This window comes from Elgaria multicarinata, chromosome 17 (assembly GCF_023053635.1).
Source record: "Elgaria multicarinata webbii isolate HBS135686 ecotype San Diego chromosome 17, rElgMul1.1.pri, whole genome shotgun sequence".
Lineage (NCBI taxonomy): Eukaryota > Metazoa > Chordata > Lepidosauria > Squamata > Anguidae > Elgaria > Elgaria multicarinata.
In genome coordinates, this window is record NC_086187.1 from 17804732 (window position 1) to 17824764 (window position 20033).

Below are 20033 nucleotides of genomic sequence, written 5' to 3' on the forward strand. Positions count from 1 at the left end.
TATAAAAAGTATAATTCACTAATGAAGGCTAATGAAGTCACCATTGCAGCTTCCTTGTGCTATATTCTAAAGCCCAAACTGAAGATGTAATGAAATATGGTAAATAAAGTAAAAGTAAAGTAAAATTAAAGTTAATAAAGTAAAATTTCACCACAGGGAAGAGAATCATAACTTTTTTGATGTGTTTAAGCGGGGGGGGGGGGAGAGCTTTTACTGATATAGGCCAATTCTTGTTTTTATTACCACTCAGTTATTGTTCTAGCATATTCAATTATTTGTTCCTGATGCAATTATGGAGTTTTGGGTCACAAAAGATGAAGGATAGTTAAAGAAACGAACTGTGTCCTCTCCCCTTGCCCCCAAATGTTTACTGCGCTAAAGTATTTAGTAGAAAACTTTAACATAAATGCCAAGTCTGCTGCTATACTATTCACCAAACAATAAGAATGCCTTCAAGGTAATAAAAAAAGCAAAACATCAAGGTTTCTCAAGTCTATATTTTCAAACCAACAATAACACTGTTCATCCATTTGCAATTAAGACAGAAATGTGTCTTTTAAACACAAATTTAAGATACCTATTTTTTTTAACAGGCTTACAACTTTTTTACTTATGAAACGCTTAGTAGTAAAAACAAAATAGCATTAAGAAAACACAAATTACTCCAGAGACGGACTTGTTGACGAGACAGATGCATCAAGTAATTTCATCATGATTTTGTATACAGACCATATTTAAAAAACTAAAGACACATTTGCACAACACCCAAACTACAGCATTTTAAATAATAGAAACAAGGAAGTTGACTGTCTGTGCATCCTAACTTGAGTATTCCATAGTTTCAGTGCAGTAAGTTGTACTACAGAGCTAGTGACAACGTGGATGCAAGAATTTACGAGCCCTGTTTATTCAAATCACCTGCTGTCACAACTTCATAAGAAGTTTAACAGTTTAATTATGAGGATATCATGAAGCAGATCTAGACAGTCCAGTGAGCCTCAAAATGCTTAACAGGAGGATTTTAGCTGGTGTCTTTCCACCAGAAATAGTAACAAAGAACATTTTCACACAAATATAATCAGTTTACCACTACCAATTATTACTGATCAACAGCCTTATCACTATGAGGTTGCTAGTCACACTTAAGATTGACTGTCCCTGTTAGCAGACTGTATTAGTGTGTGATTGAGGGACCACACAGTTCCTATTTAAACAGCAGAAGGGGGGCATTTAAAGTTAAAAGGCAATGACTGAAATTAAGCACTGCTATACTATTAAACATACAATAATTCATTGAATTGTTCCCAGAACACAAATTATACTATGGAGTGAAATAGCAAGCAAAGCTTCATTCGTTTTTCTTCTCTTTTTGCTTGAGGAGTTTGTTGACCTCCCTTTTTGCCATTCCAGCGTATTTTGAAATTATTCCATGTTTGTTTAACCCAGGAAACAACAAGAAGCAGCTCACTTAAAAAACAAAACAAAGAAACAAGAACAAGTTACCACCAGGTACACTCTTTTAAAATATCACCCACCATATTTGGTCACTGAATTTATTATCTCAAACTTTGCACCCCCATTCTTTAGTATGGAAAAACACAGTACATCAGCTTGTACATTGCTTACCAATAAGATAGGTGAGAAAGAGGTTATGAACTTGCTGTCCTATCCAAGCAATCACAGATAATGAACACAGCATTGTTGTGAAGTACTAGAAGAGAGACCAGAACAATTAGTCCTGTTGTTCAGGGGGAGAATGTTAAGTCAAATCCTCAAATCAAAATACCATGGCATAGAAATCAAATCAGGTGTTACGCACTTTCTAAAGTCTGCATTTCAAAACTATGCCTGTCAAGGCAGTCTATAATCTTTAATTAGACTGAATGTTTTTTAAAAGGACCCCCATTTTTAAAAGCTATGCAATTTCATTTCAGCAACTGGAAACCTTTGTTTTAATACAGATAAGGCAGAATGATTTTATTTATTACATTGTTATACTACCCAATAGCCGAGTCTCAGCAGTTCACAATTAAAACCATAAAATACATCATGACAGGAAGCAATACAAAACTTTAAAAGTACCACAGGGAACTTCTCACATGGAAGCGTTTAAAAGACGCTGCCTTTTCTGCCTCCCAAACGGCACAATTTTATGAAGTAACATATTTGAAATAAAGCTGAAACATCTTCAGAGAAGCAGTTAAGTTACCATTTTAGGCTTTTCCTCCTTAAATGTGAAGAGGCGTTTCCACCAGCCAACAATCCTGCGTCGTGTTTTTACCAGGTTGCTACATATTTCATGGAATCGTTGCTGTTGTTCAGTAGTCCTTTAAAGAAAGTATTTTAAGCAAAAATCTTTATCAGTGTTTCATGTTCTGAAGATGAGTACTTATTATACACTTTCAAACATTCATTGTCTCACCTTCCACCATAAATTAAATTATCGATACAATTTTTGTCTCGATTCATTCGTGTGTGTATGTATATTAACCATAACAAATAGTTATAGAGTAGACCGAGGATTGAGGAAATATATACCTTGTGTATACATTTTAATGGACCAAAATTTTCATTAACTTACAGCTGGAACATTGTGAACAACAGATATTATGAACAATTCATCATGTACTGCAAACCTGAGTTTTATTAAGCTAGAAACTTGCAGACCATCTTTTAGCATGTTTTCGGAACGACTGATCAGCAAACCACTATTTCAGCGAGTGAGGTTCTTGTGCTGCCTCAGAACCTTCAGAGATGATAACTTTTAATGTAGTTTATACCCCAAGAATCGTCATCAACTAGTTTCTTAAAGGCTATCGCCCTGTGTTTACTGTACTGTTTAAGTACCTAATGCTTTATAAACAAAAAAGAAAGGGATGGGTCCCTGCCCCCAGGACTTTACAATCTAGATGTCAAATGTACAGGCCAAGATACCAAACAGAGTGAGACACAAAGTTAATGGAACAATTAGGTCATGAGTCTACACAATTCTATTGTTGTACTATATCGTATCCCATTCATTCAAGAGTGCGATTTCAGGAGTGATGCACAGAGTTCAAGCAGCAATGGGCACATTACTACCCACTTCTATTTTTACTAGATTTTACACTTTAGGGGATAAAAAAAAGAAAACACAAGTAGCTTTAGTCTTAAGACCTACCATTTACTGGAGCCAAAAATTCTAGGAGCAAGAGCAGGTACAAGGTAGTCAGCCAAACAAAGCAACATGACGAAACAAGAAACACCTGAAAGAACAGATGGGTCCAAGTAGTAGATCATCCTGTTGGGACAAGAAAAAAGTTGTTATATAGCTGGAATTGCATTCTTCAAACAAACAGAACAATTACAGTAGCCTGGCTGTCTGTATTATCCCAAGAAAGAAGACTTCATAGAATCATAGAATAGTAGAGTTGGAAGGGGCCTATAAGGCCATCGAGTCCAATCCCCTGCTCAATGCAGGAATCCACCTTAAAGCATACCCGACAGATGGTTGTCCAGCTGCCTCTTGAAGGCCTCTAGTGTGGGAGAGCCCACAACCTCTCTAGGTCACTGGTTCCATTGTCGTACTGCTCTAACAGTCAGGAAGTTTTTCCTGATGTCCAGCTGGAATCTGGCTTCCTGTAACTTGAGCCCGTTATTCTGTGTCCTGCATTCTTACTACAAAGCAACTATAAAATGGTGATTGTTTGTGTTCTAGGGTCATCTGTAATGGCCTGAGTTAGTTCTGCAATGGAATCTTCACCTCACCAATGGGAGAGCAAGGTGGAAGCAGAGGGAAAAGGAATGGGAGGGGGATTTGAAAGAGTGCTGGGGTAGAGAAAGAAAAAGCAGAAGTAACCTTGAATACACCAGCTGACCCTCAACTTACACAGAATACTATACTAAGAGTGAACTATGGTAACCTCAGTAGCATGATCATGCTGATGGTGACAGGACTTATAAACAACACCAGGGTGGGGAAGGCAGAGCTACAGCTTAAGCCCACAAGGTTTCTAATGGCAGCGAGAAAGATTGGACTAACAGGGCCTCAACACTTCGGCTGCAATACTAAAGTGTCTAAAAAGATTAGACGGGTTTTTTAATAAATCATAACATAAGAAGCACCCTGCTGGATCAGACCAAGGGTCCATCTAGTCCAGCATTCTGTTCGCACATTGGCCAACTAGCTGTCAACCAGCATTGTACATTTAATTAGAAAATATAAAAGCCCTCCTCAGGTGTTGTCATCAATTACTGCCTCTCTTCTAATCCTGAAGAAGCAATCACATTACCCGTGTGCATTACACACCTGGCATTGCACACCTGGCTGGGGCCCAAACTAGACATGCTAACTGTGCGATTGTATTTAATGTGCTTAATTTTAAATAGCAACTGGGTGGATGTTCAGGACTGAGGAGGTTGTTAACACTGTGGAGGAAAAGGCTAAAAAATACTTCCCGCAGTCCCAATAAACAACTCCCATGGTTGCTATTTACATTTTTAGAACTAAGTATGTTAATTGCAGTCAAGCAATTGCATCACAGCTTGCTTGGCACTGGTGTGGTGGGGAGCTGGGATAGCTCAGCCTGAGGAGCTGTCAACACAGGGGCAAAAAAAAGTCCTTTGGTAAGTTTGGGAACTGTTACAAAGTTCTTGGGCTGCCTCTGAATTTTATATATTACTGCAATCATTTAAAAGAATGACTTCATCACATCTTAGTGCTTCTAGCTATGATGGAATTTAGACAGGGTACTCAGTGATTTTCAGTTCACGTTACGAACAATTTCAGATTTCATACTGGCATCATATAGCTCTCCTAAGCTTCAGCTTTACTCTTTGCACATGGCTTTGTGGGAGCTGCACCCAATCTTTCTCATTTCTGACATTAGTCATGCATAGTTCCACTGCCTTTGCTGAAAGATCAGCTGCCTTTAAGCTCTCTCCAACTGTCACCTAGCCAGCAGCCATTTTATCAGGCTGCAGAATAGGGAGAGCAGAAAATCAGGTCTATACCATGGCCTCTGCTGAGAGACCAGCTGCCTCGGTCTCTCCCTCAACTGTCACTTAGTTGCAGCCATTCCATCAAGCTGCAGAGGAGAGTGAGAGAAAACAAGTGGGGCTATTCCATCAACTTTGAGAAACCAGCTGCCTTTGGCTCCCCCCAAATGCCACCTAGCAGCAGCCATTCCATTAGGCTACCTGAACTGTTTCCATCCCAGCTGATTGCGACAACTAATTTTAAGAATCGGTGCCTGAGCTTATTTTCTCTCTCTCTTCCCTACCCATCCCTTTTCTCTTGTGTGTCACACAGCCAGCTGCAGAAAATAGCTTCCAGGTACAGAAAATATTACTTGTATCTTTCATACAGCACAACGGTGTCAATTACTTCCTGAAAAGTAGCTAGCAGTTCAGTGGCAAAATATGCTTAGAAAGAAATGTTAAGTTAATATCATTTGCAGTAACTTACAGAAAAATGAAGGAAACGACAGCGATCATAGCGGGTGGAAACCATGGTTTTTCCCAGCGAAGGATTTTGTCCGTCACCAGAATCACTTCACCCCATCCTTGCAACTGCTCTTCCAATCCAGCTGTCTCTGCAGCCTGTGGACAAACGCTTTTAAAGATATATACTTGCTACAGGCAGAAAATGTTTATACATGGAGGTGTGCCAGCAGGGGAAGCAAGCAGGGGAATCATTTCTGCAGGAGATTCTCTTTTAATTTGAAGGACTTTCATGTGACAAAATGCTACAGACTTCGTTACCCCAACCAAATACATGGATTGGGAATATTAAATTGGATATATTAAGGCTTAGAGTTCATTCATGGGATGCTCCCACTAGAAGAAGAATTGCAGCGTAGAGAATTTTTGGGCAATCTCTCCTTTCACTTGCACCCCCTGAAAAGCTGCTCTTGAGCTTGGAGACCCCAAAGAACAGTGTGGGAAATCACAGAGAAAGCAGTAGGGGAAAATTGGTTAAAAAATCACCCCCAAAAGCCCTTTCTCCAGCTGGAGCTTCTGCTGGATCTCAGTCCCTTCTGCAAATGGAATGAGCCCTTCTAGGAGTTTTCCATAATGAAATTCCTTCCTACTTGCCATTTATTGTTGAAAACTAATCTGGTGAACATTATGCTCTGGGACTTGTTCCTGCACCAGCTTTTATTATTTTGTTAGATTTTTCCAAGAGACTTGGATGGAAGAAAATATTAATTTAACTGGTTTGTGGTTAATCCAGATCTCATAACCATAATTATGTTTGGTGTTCATGGGATTTTCTCCCTACTAAAATAACTTAGCCTGCCTTAGGTATTGGCCGGCCATTAGGATTCTGCCCTGAACTCCTCAGAAGAAAGAAGAGATGTTTGACAAATAGTAACAAACAATAATTCCCTGAAAATCGCCTCCAGCTAACTTTTAAGATTCATAGTTAGTGAGGGTGGTGAGAAATCTGGCAGACAGAATGGACAGAGGTGATCTGTATTTCAAGGTAATGTCACACCACCCAAGTACACTAATTAGCATAGCACTGCTCATCTACCATCTTGCTCAATGCTGCATGTCTGACTCCACCTGGCTACTCCTGAAACACTGCAGCTCATTTGACAGCCTAAACAAAGCACACTGCTTGTTCTCGCTTGTATTAGCATCACAAGCAAGCCAGCCAGGTACTGAGGAGGAAGGTGACAATGCAGAATTCTGCCGGAGGGACAGAAAAATGAAAACCCAAGCATTATTTTTATTTTTAGGGCAGCTTAAGCTAGACGTTTTTGGATGCACCACTTGGTGGTGAAAAGAGACCAAGTACATCCACCATGACGACAGCTGCAGAAAGAGGTGGCAGCATGCGTAATATTTGCGGAGAAACTAGGCATACGCATGGGAAGGCTCCGTAGCCCACACTCGTTTGGCAGAAGGCCCTGCCGTCAGAGGATCTTGTTTTCTACACAACACAAATCCGCCCCCTAACCTGGGCTTTATCACCTCATGCATTGGCCCATTATAATGGCTTCTCCCTTGATTCTGAATCCTTTCAGAGTTCTTAAAAGCCATGATCAGAGATGCACCCTTACCTAGAAATATGCCTCACTGAACACAGCAGGCCTTATTTCTCAGTCAACACGTCTAGGATGGAGTTGAAAGCCTTGAAAGCATCCCTTGTTACTTACTTTCCAGATTCAACAAACGCACGCGCACACACGAAGCCTTGTGCCACATTAAACGAAAACAGATCCATGGTGGCAGAAAAGCTTTTGCAGCATGGGGCCCGCTTTTATCAGATGCAGGAAGTGTCATCCATCAGTGTGCTGAAGGGCATGCACTTACCTATACATAGATCCACTGACATGTTTACATACTGATGGGCAACGCTTCACACACGTATAACTACACCCCAATGAGCGTGTGTACGCACTCACACATGCAAGCACACACGGATCTTCATGCGACCTCCAGTCCTTATAAACGCCACACACACACACAAAATCAGTTGGCCTTGGAGGGTGCCATAAGATTCTTTGCTACACTTGATTTAGATTTCCTCTCTAGCCTTTCTCCCTACGAAGCAGCTCGCGGCTTCCTTCCTTCCTCAAACATCATCCCAGCACCACCACCACCCCTCCGAAAGAAGTAGCACAAAAGGGTGCAAATCATTATCTCCCCCCTCAACTTAACAAAAATAAAAGTAGGGCGGGGGTGGAGTGGGCAAAGGACCTTACATGGGGGGGGGAGGTATGGAGACGGAAGAGCCGCCCCTCCCTCAGCCTGCGTAAAAAGAAAAAAAAGCCCCCACCCCCCACCCCAGACACTCGTAGCGCTGCCAGAATGTTAGCCAAGGGGAGACTGCAGCACCACCGTCGTTCAAACACGAAGCGGAAAACACGGCACGCGAAGACATTTCGCCTCAGCTCTCTCACCCACCAGCTGGTTGGTGCTCCTATTGTCGCCCTCCGCCATTTTGTGTGGCCCAGACTGCTGCGGTGCCCTCCTGTCCCCGCCCCTCAGGCCGTCACGCTTTAGCTCCGCCCCTTCTTCTAAGCCGGAGGGCCACCGTCCCGCCTCGCCTTCTGTCTCTCTCGTTGAGCCACTCTCCTGCCACCTTGCGCTTTCCTTTTTATAAACTCGCCTCCGCTCTTCCCGCCCTTCTCGTCGCTTTCCATTGGCCGGGAGTGAGCGACACCCCCCACCTCCCATCCGTCGACCCTCACGGCTCCAATCAGCGGCGTCGCGGAGGGTGCTGGTTTGAATTTGGACCAATTGCCGCCGCTTCTCGAGGAGGAGGGAGACGATATAACCCTGAAAGGAAGAGAAAAAAACCTCGAAAAAAGTGCGCAGGCGCGCTCTTCCCCCAGCCCCGCCCGCCAGTGCAGAAACCGTTTAACGGTTTTTGCGCTGAGGTCGTATCATGAGGAAAGTCTGACTGAAGGGAAACGGTCGGACAGTCTGGCCGCCCTATGCAGACAAATCCCTGAGGGGAAACCATGTCAGTCACTTAGGGCAAAAACCACACCGCCTTGTTGCAAATTAAGGGCTCAACCCTGCCCATGTTTAGAGGGGGGGGTGGAAGGACCTACAACTCCCGGCACACCTCAGCCAGCCATGCTGGCTGGGGAATGCTGGGAGTTGTAGGACTTTTCTTTTTAATGCTTTATGTGTGTACGTTCTGTGTTTTAGAATTTTAAATTTTGTATACGTGTTTTTATCTCAATTTTAGAATTTCTGTAAACCGCCCAGAGAGCCCTGGCTATGGGAGCGGTATATAAGTGTAATAAATATAAATAATTCTGTCTAAACATGCATAACATTCTGCCTTGGGGTACAATCCTATGGAGGTGTAGATAGGGGTGGGGGAAAGGCCTGCAACTCCCAGCATGCCCCAGCCAAGCTGAAAGTTGCAGGGCTTTATTCCTGTCTAAACCTGCATCGGATTGCACCCTTAAAAGGCTATATTGTGACATAAGCTTAGCATAGGAGCCAAGCAGGGTGCCAAAGGAAAACCCCTCCTATCATCCTCCAAAAGGACAGAGCTCTCTCTTCCTTAGCTGTTTTGCCAGTCCCCAAGTAGGGTAGTAGTAACATTCCACACACACACCTGCCGCCTCCCCAGGAAAGTAACTTTGGTGGACTTAGATACAAGCAAGGGCATTGCTAGGCACTTAAAAGGTTTGGAGGGGGCGCAGACTCACTGGACACAAAACTGCATAACACTTGCATGTTATTTCTCTATGTGCACATTCAGACATGATTATGAGGCTTAATTTACATTGCACAAGAGGCACAGCCAGCCAATTCATTTAATCTAAGTCACTTCAAATGAAATAAATTATTTAGGGCGCAACCCTAAGCATGTTGAAACAGAAAAGAAGTCCTACAACTCCCAGCGTTCCCCGGCCAGCATGAAGACGAAAAAGGGCAGGTGGAGGAAGGCAAAAAAAAAAAAAAATCCACTGCTCACAAACACGCCCTTGGGATACTTAAAATAACCTTTTAACTCCAAGCTTAAAATAGGCTTATGATGATTTAGGTGCCAAAAAAGGCCATTCCAAAGAAAGAACTTTGAACATCAGTGTCGCAACTGTACATGATAGATAATTCTGCAAACTTCATAACAGCCTGGTGACGAGTTGTGCCTAACCCGAGGGAATAACAAATGGGAGGACATTTCAAGGCATAGTGAAATGAACAAATCTCTTGACAGCCTAAGCCTGTGTAGAGTTGGATTTGCCAAAGCCCATGTGAACATCACAATACCTCTAAGTTAGACACAGGAGGGTGTTGTACTGGTTGTTTCTCTTTTGAGTTCATGCTTGAAATGCATCAGTAATTTTTTTAAAAAAAAAATTAAAAGCCCACTAGAATTATGTCACCTGCCTGGTTTAGACAGAGAACTGCTGCTCTTGTACACAGCTTCACTTTTGTTTCCTGTTTAGAGCAAACCATGATTTGCTGTGACACCAGCCAACTATGGTTTGCACTTTGCCTCCAAACTAAAATGGGAAACTATACTCTGAAGTTGCTTTCCCAGGTGGTTGGGGAGACCAGCTTAACTCACAGTGGGCCGATTTGAACATGGAGGCAAACTTGGGGGTGCATTAAACAGGAAACTGAAAGAGGAACCACATAAGACACAGAAGCAGAAATCATGCAAGCCAACGGCTCATTCCCAATCTAATTCTCTTTAATCAGGCTAGTCATCTTACATTGCTTTTAAGGAAGACACTGATCTGCAGTGGGAACAAGCTCTCAAGTTGCAAAAAAGGAATTTGACCATGGCAAATATTTGTTATGACACTCTGAAGGAGAATCTTCCTTTAAATGAATGGCAGTGTGTGATAAATGCTCAGGAAACGCAAATCCAATTTCCACATTCGAAATCGAAGTTTGGATTCAAACAGATACTGCAGAAGTTTCAATGTGTCCAATTATGGCTTGGCACACCACACATTCATGTGGATTGTGGGCATGATAGACAGACTAGCTACACGGTGATCCTCCTCTTCGTGAGAGAAATGGTGAACTTTCCAACACATACAGTAGTTACATGTGCCTGATGCAGGGAGCAAGAACCTTACACATTCTTAAATTAAAGATCTAACACTTTGATTGTTGTGGTAAAATAAATGAATGCCATACAAGGAATTAAGAATACAAGTAGATTTTTGAGCTTTATTACATTATGCAGTTAAGATCCCATCTCCATACAAGTTTCATTTCGGGATAGAAGTATAATATTACATGAATCACAGGTGCACCCTGCCTGCTCCGTCTCCAGCTTCTAAGAAATAAAATACGTAACCATCTTTCCCCCCAATTGTATTTGGATGTTTCATACAGGAAGAAAAACAAAAGTGCACTCCTTGAATTTTGTCGTAGCTGAATTTCACTGAAAAGCAAGTCCCTCACACTCCTTCTTGCAATACATGGCAAAGGGTTCAACAGTGTACCGGATTGGAATGCATTTACTCACAAACATGTATGTAGGCGGTGTACACAACCCATCTAGGACAAGTAATCAATTTGAAAGATTACTAGCTAGAGCTTATGTGGAAGATTGATTAACAGCATCAAGCCACCCTTTATCAGACACTTTTGAGGAAGCCAAGTTTTTCCACATTATAAAACACTGGAAGAATTCCTTGGGTTGGGCCTTGATTTATATTCGATAGCCAACTCTTCTTAACAAAAAGCCTAAGCTTTCTCTTAGATAAAAAGGCTGCATTGCTGAAGAGTAAATAATTCACTTGTTTCAATGGGGTTTTTTTAAAAAAAAAATCTCAAAAGAGACTAAAGAGGATGTGATGGGAATCCTGATTTGTCCTCATTTAATGGCTTTCATAACAAATGCATTAAATTCACATATACAGAGATGTGGGAGTAGCGAAAGTGGGGAGTTGTTAGCCTCACAAGTTCAATTTGAATCTTTAAAGTCAAGTGGTGCCTACCTTAGCACAATGGCAAAAAATGAGTTGTATTATGCATGAGTCTGGAAACAGCCTGTTCTTTCCTAGGACAAAGCCCAAATAAGCCCTTAAGTTCCTGAAAGTTTTAGTTTAACAGGCAAGTAAAACACTGAAGACATATTGAATCCGACTGGTTTAAAGTGCTATTTTAATAGCAACTTCTCTCACACCCACCTTTCAAAAGTGCAAGGTAGATTTCGGAAAAACTGCTGAGAAATCCACTATGAATGCATTACTGAACACCATCTACTGGCAGTCATATGGAAAAGTAACTTCACACAGGATCTTTATACAATTTCACTTGAACAAAGCAAAAACCAAAAGAAGACCCTACTTTAGCTTTATATGCATCTTCAAATCCCCAGATTGAACAGAAACACTATACATTTACAAGCGTAAAATCAAAATTTGAAGTGAATTGAACAGCATAAAACTACCTCCACTAGAACTTCACTTTATTGATTTTCTGTCATCAACAATGTAAAAGTCTACTTAGGATATTGTAATCGTGGTGGGGTTTTTTGTAAAAGGTAAAGTTTACATTGGAGTAGCTACATTTACAAAAGAAACTACAGCAAATCACGATAGAATGAGCTTTGGAGGAAAAGTTTGGAATTACAAAAAGCAGCATACACTAGAAAACAGAGGGAGGTGCACATGAAATTAAATGCCTGTTAGATTCATTACTTTGAAATGCACAGTGAATTTGGGGGAACTGTACATGATAGAATCACACAAAAATCACTTTAAAACAATCAAAACCCATCTGCATTTGATCACCCAACTCAAAAGGTAATTGCTTAAATGTTCAGCATTCCCTGTGCTTTTGGATATTCGGTTTGCCAAAAATATATGTATATTGTTAATTTGACTGAACAGTGAAATACAAGGATTGAAATAAAAACGTATTGGAAATATACCTAAGCTACAAGAATAAACCAGAAGTGGGAAAAGAACTAAAATAAAAAAGACAAAGGCTCCCTCTTCTCAGAGGATTCTTCCAACATAGCTGACGTACAGCTCTGCATTTCAGTCCATTTCTGAAGTTCATCTTGTGTAGCATTTTTATTTTCATGTTTGCACTCACTGGTCAACTTCAACCAGCATTGTTGCCAAACAACAAGAGCGACTCAAGAAACTCAATCTCTCAAATCTTCCTTTGCTGCGATTTCTTCACGGCCCCCCTTTTTTTCGGGTTCGGTATTTCCTGGATTGTTCACAGGGTCAGGTGGAACTGGGTTCCAAATCACTCTGCGGTCTGTAGCATTCCCAATTTCCTTTCTGCAGCTATTTCCCCCCCGACACGTTTGCAGTTCTTCTGTAGCAGAAAGACAGCCATGTTGTGCAGGCGGTGAGCTTTCACCCTTGACCCTGGGGGGTTCCAGGCCATTGTGTTTAGCGTATCCCTGAGTGCAGCTACTCTGCAGGACTCACTTTCCCAGTGCACCGAGATTGCCCCAGAAAGGCGTCACCACCGACTGTGGTGCTGCTATGGATGCCTGAGGCCGAGTTGATTCTGCTGGATGTCTGACCTTGCTGAACCAGACTGACCTGCTCTCTTCCTGTTCATACCCAGGCTGTCCAACCTTCATACAGCTGAGCCAAGTTATCTAGATTAGTTGCTTCCTTAATCACATAGTCAACCTAAGAGATGGCAAGTTAAAAAAAGAAGTTAGGGCTGCAGGTTGTATCCACACACACAGAAAAGTTTTAAGACCGCCTTTACTAGAAACTTGAGTGACGGACCTATCCAATGTTCCTTATGGAAAGCCCTCATTAGAAACAATTTTAGAAAGACAGAGATTCACTCCTGTAAATGTTTACAGGCAACGTTTACAGCAGGGGGCTACTAAACTATGTCACAGTGGCTAGTAATGTAACAGTGTCACATGAGCGAGCTGGCATGAGCCTCAGGCTCACGCATGCACAAAGGAAGAAGGTTGAAGGCTGTCCTGACCAGTCCTGGTTATAAAAAAAACTGCAATTCATTGCTGTGTTTGAACTTGGGAAGCAGTGGGTGGTTCAAGCCACGGTTCAAGCCACCAGAATATCCAACCAGGGTGGTAGTTGGATAACCAGACTTGATAAACTGCTTTGAACAAACCACCCTTTTTTCAAGTTCAGCAGTAACAGCAAACTATTATTTCTGTTATGTATAAATGAGCCCAGTGAGTCTCCATAAGAGAAGAAAATTCTTGATAAGGTCACCTTTCAAAACAAAAGACAGCTTAGCAATTAGAAAGGCGTTTTTTCCTGTGGCCAGTCATGTACAGAACATGGGTGGGTTTTTTGAAAATCGCCCAGAGAGCTTCGGCTATGGGGCGGTATATAAATGCAATAAATAAATAAATGACCTGGACCCTGCATATAGCTTTTGTCAAGTGGCATGAGCCCAGCAGATCAAAGCAGGAAGGAGGCAACAGGGTCATGTTAGCCTGGGGAAATGGCTTTAAGGTAACATGATACTTATTCTTACAAACTTCGCCTGCTGAACATCCAGCACCAAATGGGTGCACATTTTTAAAACATTCATCACACAAACCTGATATAGTAAAATTATTTGAAGAAAACTTTACTTCAGGAGAACTCAAGAAGAAAGTGGGTTTTGGTCACGGAGTTACCTGTTCAGCAACAGACATTCTCCTGTTGGGATCCAAGTCCCGGCCCTCTAACTTGGCTTTGACACGTTTCCACACACTTACTGCATACGAATTCCGTTCTTGCACAGCTTTAAAAAAACACACACACACACATCAAATCTATGCAAAGTCTATTAGATATATATTAGATGAAATCTAATAAATGCATTCTGCTTAACTGTAATTAATAGATAACTTCATTTTGCTACTTACCTTTTCCTGTTTTAGGGTCCCTGATGGCCTTTTTAGGGCTAGAGACAACACCCTTTCCAGTTCCTGTAATTGTGCCTGGAGGAGTATCTGCTGATGGTGCAAGGTTTTTCTGAATTAGCTTTCTTGTATTCTGTGACATGACCTCTGGCTGAGTTTTCTGCCCCGTATTGCTACGGACCGCTATCAAAAACATAATGTAATAAGGAAATATTAAAAATGCCATAAAATTATCTGAGATAGCTTATATATATATATATATATATATATATATATATACACACACACACACACACACACACACATATAGAAGGATATATGGAATGCATGTTGAATGTTTTGTTTTGCAACAGAACAACCAATCCTGAAAAGGCACTGATGGTGGTGGAGGTGGGAGAACCTGAGTAAATTAGGGAAAGGGCAGGATATAAAAGCAAATAGTAATACTAATGCTAATAATAACAACATCCAGTCTATATGAACTGCAGTTATTCATCTCAATAAACTGTAACATTGTCTGTTCACCACTGATTTGATTCCGGTTGATTTCTTACCCACCAACTGTCAATTTTTTTGCAGTTTAATCATATAAAATTATTACATGGAGAAGTTTGGATCTGGTTTAAAAACTTGGTTTTCTAGGAGCACAGAGGAAATATGAAATATTTCATAAGATGCAGAGATTTAATACGTAATTACGTAGTAACATATTTTTTTTACAATTTGAACAGTGAAAGTGGCTCCATGAAGACCATAGGCTTGGCTCGTAAGTTAAGCTCACTTTATAGAAATTAGACTCAATGTATTCCATATTTTACCTGCAGCGAATGTTGGTTGACATGTAGCAGCAGATGTTGGACTTGAGCATTCGTTGGGTGTATCTGTGATTAATGGTGATGCAAAACTCACTAGATTATTGTAGACACTAGGGAAAATAAGAAAATTGATAATGAAGAATTTAGAGCTGGAAACTCCCAAGAGAAAAATATGTATAAGAATGTTAGATTGTTCAAGAACATTTTGGCATATTTTGAGGAAGTCAGAAGGTAGTTAAGAGCACAATCCTATGCATAGTTAGAAAGGAAAAAAAGTCCTACAACTCTTTACATTACCCAGCCAGCATGCATATGATTGCTCCTTAAGACTATTTTACTACACATCTGGATCTGACGTGCTGCAAAATTCTCCTTGAGATAGGGGTGTGTGTGTTTTGTCTGTACGGACTCCAAATAATTGCCATAAAGAGAGCCAAATCAAATTTGTACTGGGGATTCTGTTTGACATTGTGCCTCTAGTAACTAGAATATCTCCATTAGAGTGACGTGTGTCTTTGTGTTTAGTAAGACTTCAAATGAACAAGAATGGCTACTTACCTTTGACTCTGGGTTCTCAATTCTTTCAGGGTGGGAGTAATTTCCTGCAGCATTTCAATATGTTCCTGACTGCGGACCTGACCCATAGCCTGAACTAATGTAAACAGAACTGTTTGAATATTGTCTTGCCATAATTTATATTCACCCAAGAACTGTCTAACACTATTCTCATATGGAACATCTTCACCATCTGCCAGAGCTGCTTCTTCATCCTGTAATAAAGTAACATTCGTTATTGGTGCGACCACACTTAGAATACTATGTACTGTTCTGATCATCTCACCTAAAAAGGATATTATAGAGATTGAAAAAGTGCAGAAAAGGGCAACTAAAATGATGAAGGGGCTGGAGCATCTCCCCTACGAGGGAAGGTTACATCAACTGGGATTGTTTAGCTTGGAGAAAAGTAGGCGGGAGACGTGATAGAGGTGTACAAAATCATGCATGGTATGGAGAATGTGGATAGGGAGACTTTTTTTCTCCCTCTCTCAAAATACTCGAACCCGGGGTCATCCCATGAAACTGACTGGTGGGAGATCCAGGACAAATAAAAGGTAGGACTTCTTCACACAGCGCATAGTTAAATTATGAAACTCACTACCACAAGGTGTAGTGATGGCCACCAAGCTGGATGGCTTTAAAAGGGGGTTTGATAGATTACTGGAGGCAAAGGCTATCAATGGCTACTAGCCCTGGTGGTTGGGTGCTAACTCCAGTATTCGAGGCAATAGGCCTGTGTGCACCAGTTGCTGGGGAACATGGGTGGGAGGGTGCTGTAGCACCATGTCCTGCTTGTTCATCCCTGGCCAATGGCTGGTTGGCCACTGTGTGAACAGAGTGCTGGACTAGATGGACCCTTGTTCTGATCTAGCATGGCACTTATGTTCTTATGACTTCTCTTTGAGAAATGGCTGATAAAGGGCGAGATTACGGTTTCCTAAGAGGACTGGGCAGTTGTTAGAAGGGTCTCCCCTAGCCCAGTGCTTGTGTAACTGAGTACCAAATAGGGGGAGCACCAACACACAGTCTAATGTTCAGCACCTGCAATGCAGTGCCACAATTTGGATGTTTGTCACTTCACATCCTGGTGGAACATAGAAGTCCCCCTCCTCCTAGGAATCCTCTGGGACTTGGTCCCTCAGTAACCTTCCCCTGTACCTTCCTGGATATATTATTATATATCTTGATCTCGCAAATATCTTTGCAGGATTTTTCCTAGAATAAATTAATTGCTTCCTGGTCAAATATCTATTGGTAGTAAACTAGCTCTAGATTCTTTTATAGTAGTCATGGAATTAACTAGATGTGGACATGTTTTACTACTGAACACAGCACACAAAAGGATTCAATATTGTGTGCACAAGTGTTCAAAGTCTCTTGCAGTCCATTCTTAAGTATCCATTCTTAAATTTAAAATGCAAAATGCTCCATGCAGCTGCAAAGCTTATAGAAACTATTAGTCCAACTATATATCTAGCTCTTCATAACTTCAAAAAATACCATGAACATCAAAACGTTTATCTTCTATTCCCATGCTAATAAACCAAAGCTCCATCTAGTCCAAGATGCAACTAGTAGCAAACAGCGCTTCAATCCTGCCTCTGGATCAAATTGCTGCTGGATAGAATAAGTAGGAGCCAGCGTGTAATAGGAAGTTTGCACTGGAAAGAAATGAACTGATTGTTGTGAGACTTTAGACTAGTTGGGGAAGCCCTTTTGGATATTAGTACTGATATTAACATTCAAAGCCTTAAATGGCTTGGGGACAGGTTATCTGAAGGATCGCCTCCTCCCATATGTACCTACCCAGACCCTAAGATCTCAGGGGTCCTTCTCTGTGAGCCCCTGCCAAAGGAAGTGAGGTGTGGCTACCAGGAGGAGGGCCTTTTCTGCTGTGACACCCTGGCTGTGGAACAAGCTCCGTAGAGAGGTTCACCTGGAACCTACATTGGACTCTTTTGGACCACCAGGTGAAGATGTTTTTATTTTCCCACCACAGGTGTTTGCACTGGCCTCAGTGGCTCCATATCAGCTGTAGGGTAAACGATAGGGCACATGAAAGCAGCCAATCAGAACAGAGAACATAATGTAGTGATGCATGACATGATGCCATACTATAGTTCCCAAGGTGCACTTTGTTGACTCGCGTGTGTAACAACTTTCTTGCTCGTAGACCTCTGAACAATGGGCAAAGCATTTTCTGGGTAAAGTTGCTCATATCTGTTTTGTTTAGATGCTGCAGTTAGAGCAGTACCAGCTGATGCACCTGCCCAAGGGTTTGGATGTTTTATTATGTTCTTAATGGTTTTAATTTTTGGCTATTGGGCGGTATAAAAATGTAATAAATAAATAAATAAATAAATAAATAAATAAATAAATAAAATAAAATAAAATACTTAGGGTACTTACCTTAGCCATGGCTTTCAGCAGGTGTTTGACATCCCCAAGTTGTCTATTGTGTCCAGTGAGCACAGTCTTAATACTATCAACCAGATTCTGAATGGTTTCACACACAGTTTCTATTTGCTGCTCTTTATCCGTTTGCACAGTCCTCTGGGTAGACGTGTCCTGTGTCAGTTGCTTGTGAGCTGTAAGACGCCATTCCGCCGTACCAATGGGATGATCAAGATTGGTGCCCTAAAGTGAAAGACATTTTCAAACACCAGTCAAATTATTTAAACTCATCTGCAAGTCTGGCCAGTTCAATTTCCCCCCCCCCCCCTCAGCTGCAATTCTTGGTAGCTTTGGGCAAGTTACCATCTGCCAGCCCAGCCTCTCTCACAGGGTTCTTGAGAACTTAAGAAAGGATAACCCAAAATATGGCACCCTACGGTTCAGGGAAGAACGTAGCAAATAAAAACAAAGCCATCAAGCGTAACATTCCCCATCACCCCAAAATCAACCCTGGTTAAAATCTGAAACAAAATGAAGACATCTTAAAATGTGCATTACTGCTATAATTTGCAATGGCTCATTCAGCCATCATGGCAAACCATGATTAAACTGAAATATAGTTTGGCGCAAAGGCTTAATTGACAAACCATGGTTTACAATCAGCCACCAAATGAGAACCATAGTTATAGCTATTGCTCCTACCCAGAAGACACTATGGCTGTTAACCCATAGTGGGTGGCAAGCTATGCTGGGTAGGTTATGTAAACAATCTACTGTGTTCCCATCAGACAATCGGGCAAACAAGCTACACAGATTACTTTATTTCACCTCCGCTTGCCCCTCCTCTTCCTGTACTCCTCCCCACAGCCGGGCTGGTATCCTAGCTTCCTTTGTGGCAGAAATAGAGATCATATTAGCTGCTCTTGCTGAGCAACACTGTAGGTGACTGATCTCTGTAAGCCATGCTGGCACGACAGACAACATACCAACCCACCATAGGTTAAATAACCCTTACTGCAGACCGCAGATTCTCATGGTGGCTTATCTGGGGGAAATAACCCACCGTGGGGAGGAAGAGCATCCCAGACAACACACTAGCCCATCGTGGGTTGTTCCAGAAAATAAACCATCATGGGTTATCGTGTTGTGTGAACCCAGTCTATGCCTAGAGATGGGAGCGCTGAGCAGACAGAAAATGAAAACCAATGAGCAGCAATAATCCCATGATTTGCCTATACATTTGCAAGCTTAAACTGTGATTTGGGCAGTAAACTATGGTTAGATAACATGATTTGGTGTGGTATCTAAACTGAGCTAAATGGCTCAACTAACGAACAGCCCAATGTGGGTGTGTGGGTGTGGGTGGATGTAGGCTCAGGAGCTCCCCTTGTGCATTCTCAACTTCCAGCCAGATTTCTTCCTTCAGGCAAGACAGTTTATTGTGACATCCAAATCAAGCAAACTGTGGTTTGCAAAAGCATGTAACTTTCCCATTCTACTGTGGAAGGAAAACCATCATTTGCCTAAACCAGGATGAAAGAGATGGATTTGGAGTGCTCAAGGGGTGGGGGGAGTGAATGAGCATAACACACAATTTTATTTGAGTTGGTCATTATAAGTAAAATAAGCTACCTTTATCCTGCCCCCTCTTCCATTTTTTGTTTGTACAATTTTACACTTACCACTCTGTGAAGTAAACGAAGCTCCAGTTCAGAAACTGAGCTGTTAAACTGTGATGCAAACGAACACATTTGTTGACAACGTTTGACAAGTTCAAACAAGGCAGCATCAAGGTTTAAGGCTTCTGCTGTTCTGGTACGTAAGCTTTCAAAATGAATGATGTTGCTACAGAGGAAAGTAACCTGCAAGGCAAGACAGTAAGCAAAAACGCTCATACAAAATTTCTTTTGAAAAAATGCACTGGAAGGCTGCCAGAAACAGAGTAGTTCCTTCTTCCATTTTTTAAAAAATCTAGCACTAAC

The 20033-nt window shown here is 41.5% G+C and overlaps 2 protein-coding genes across 3 annotated transcripts in view; both read right to left on the reverse strand.

The window, feature by feature from the left end:
• Window positions 1-479: 479 nt before the first annotated feature.
• Window positions 480-8041, reverse strand: ARL6IP1 (ADP ribosylation factor like GTPase 6 interacting protein 1). Its single transcript, XM_063143119.1, has 6 exons — window positions 7897-8041; window positions 5447-5580; window positions 3161-3280; window positions 2210-2327; window positions 1627-1711; window positions 480-1467 (listed from the first exon to the last, which is right to left on the reverse strand). Exons 1-6 carry the CDS (start codon window positions 7930-7932, stop codon window positions 1349-1351), a joined length of 612 nt encoding a protein of 203 aa, XP_062999189.1. The 5' UTR covers window positions 7933-8041; the 3' UTR covers window positions 480-1348.
• A 2573-nt stretch (window positions 8042-10614) lies between these two features.
• SMG1 (SMG1 nonsense mediated mRNA decay associated PI3K related kinase) overlaps window positions 10615-20033 on the reverse strand; it is an 83529-nt gene continuing 74110 nt past the window's right edge. For both annotated transcript variants that reach the window (XM_063143314.1, XM_063143315.1), the window contains 7 exons: window positions 19734-19913; window positions 18067-18294; window positions 15658-15869; window positions 15103-15209; window positions 14288-14467; window positions 14057-14163; window positions 10615-13079 (listed from right to left, as the gene is read on the reverse strand). In XM_063143314.1, the coding sequence (XP_062999384.1) occupies window positions 13002-13079; window positions 14057-14163; window positions 14288-14467; window positions 15103-15209; window positions 15658-15869; window positions 18067-18294; window positions 19734-19913 (1092 nt within the window). In that variant the 3' untranslated portion in view covers window positions 10615-13001. The remainder of the gene's footprint in view (window positions 13080-14056; window positions 14164-14287; window positions 14468-15102; window positions 15210-15657; window positions 15870-18066; window positions 18295-19733; window positions 19914-20033) is intronic.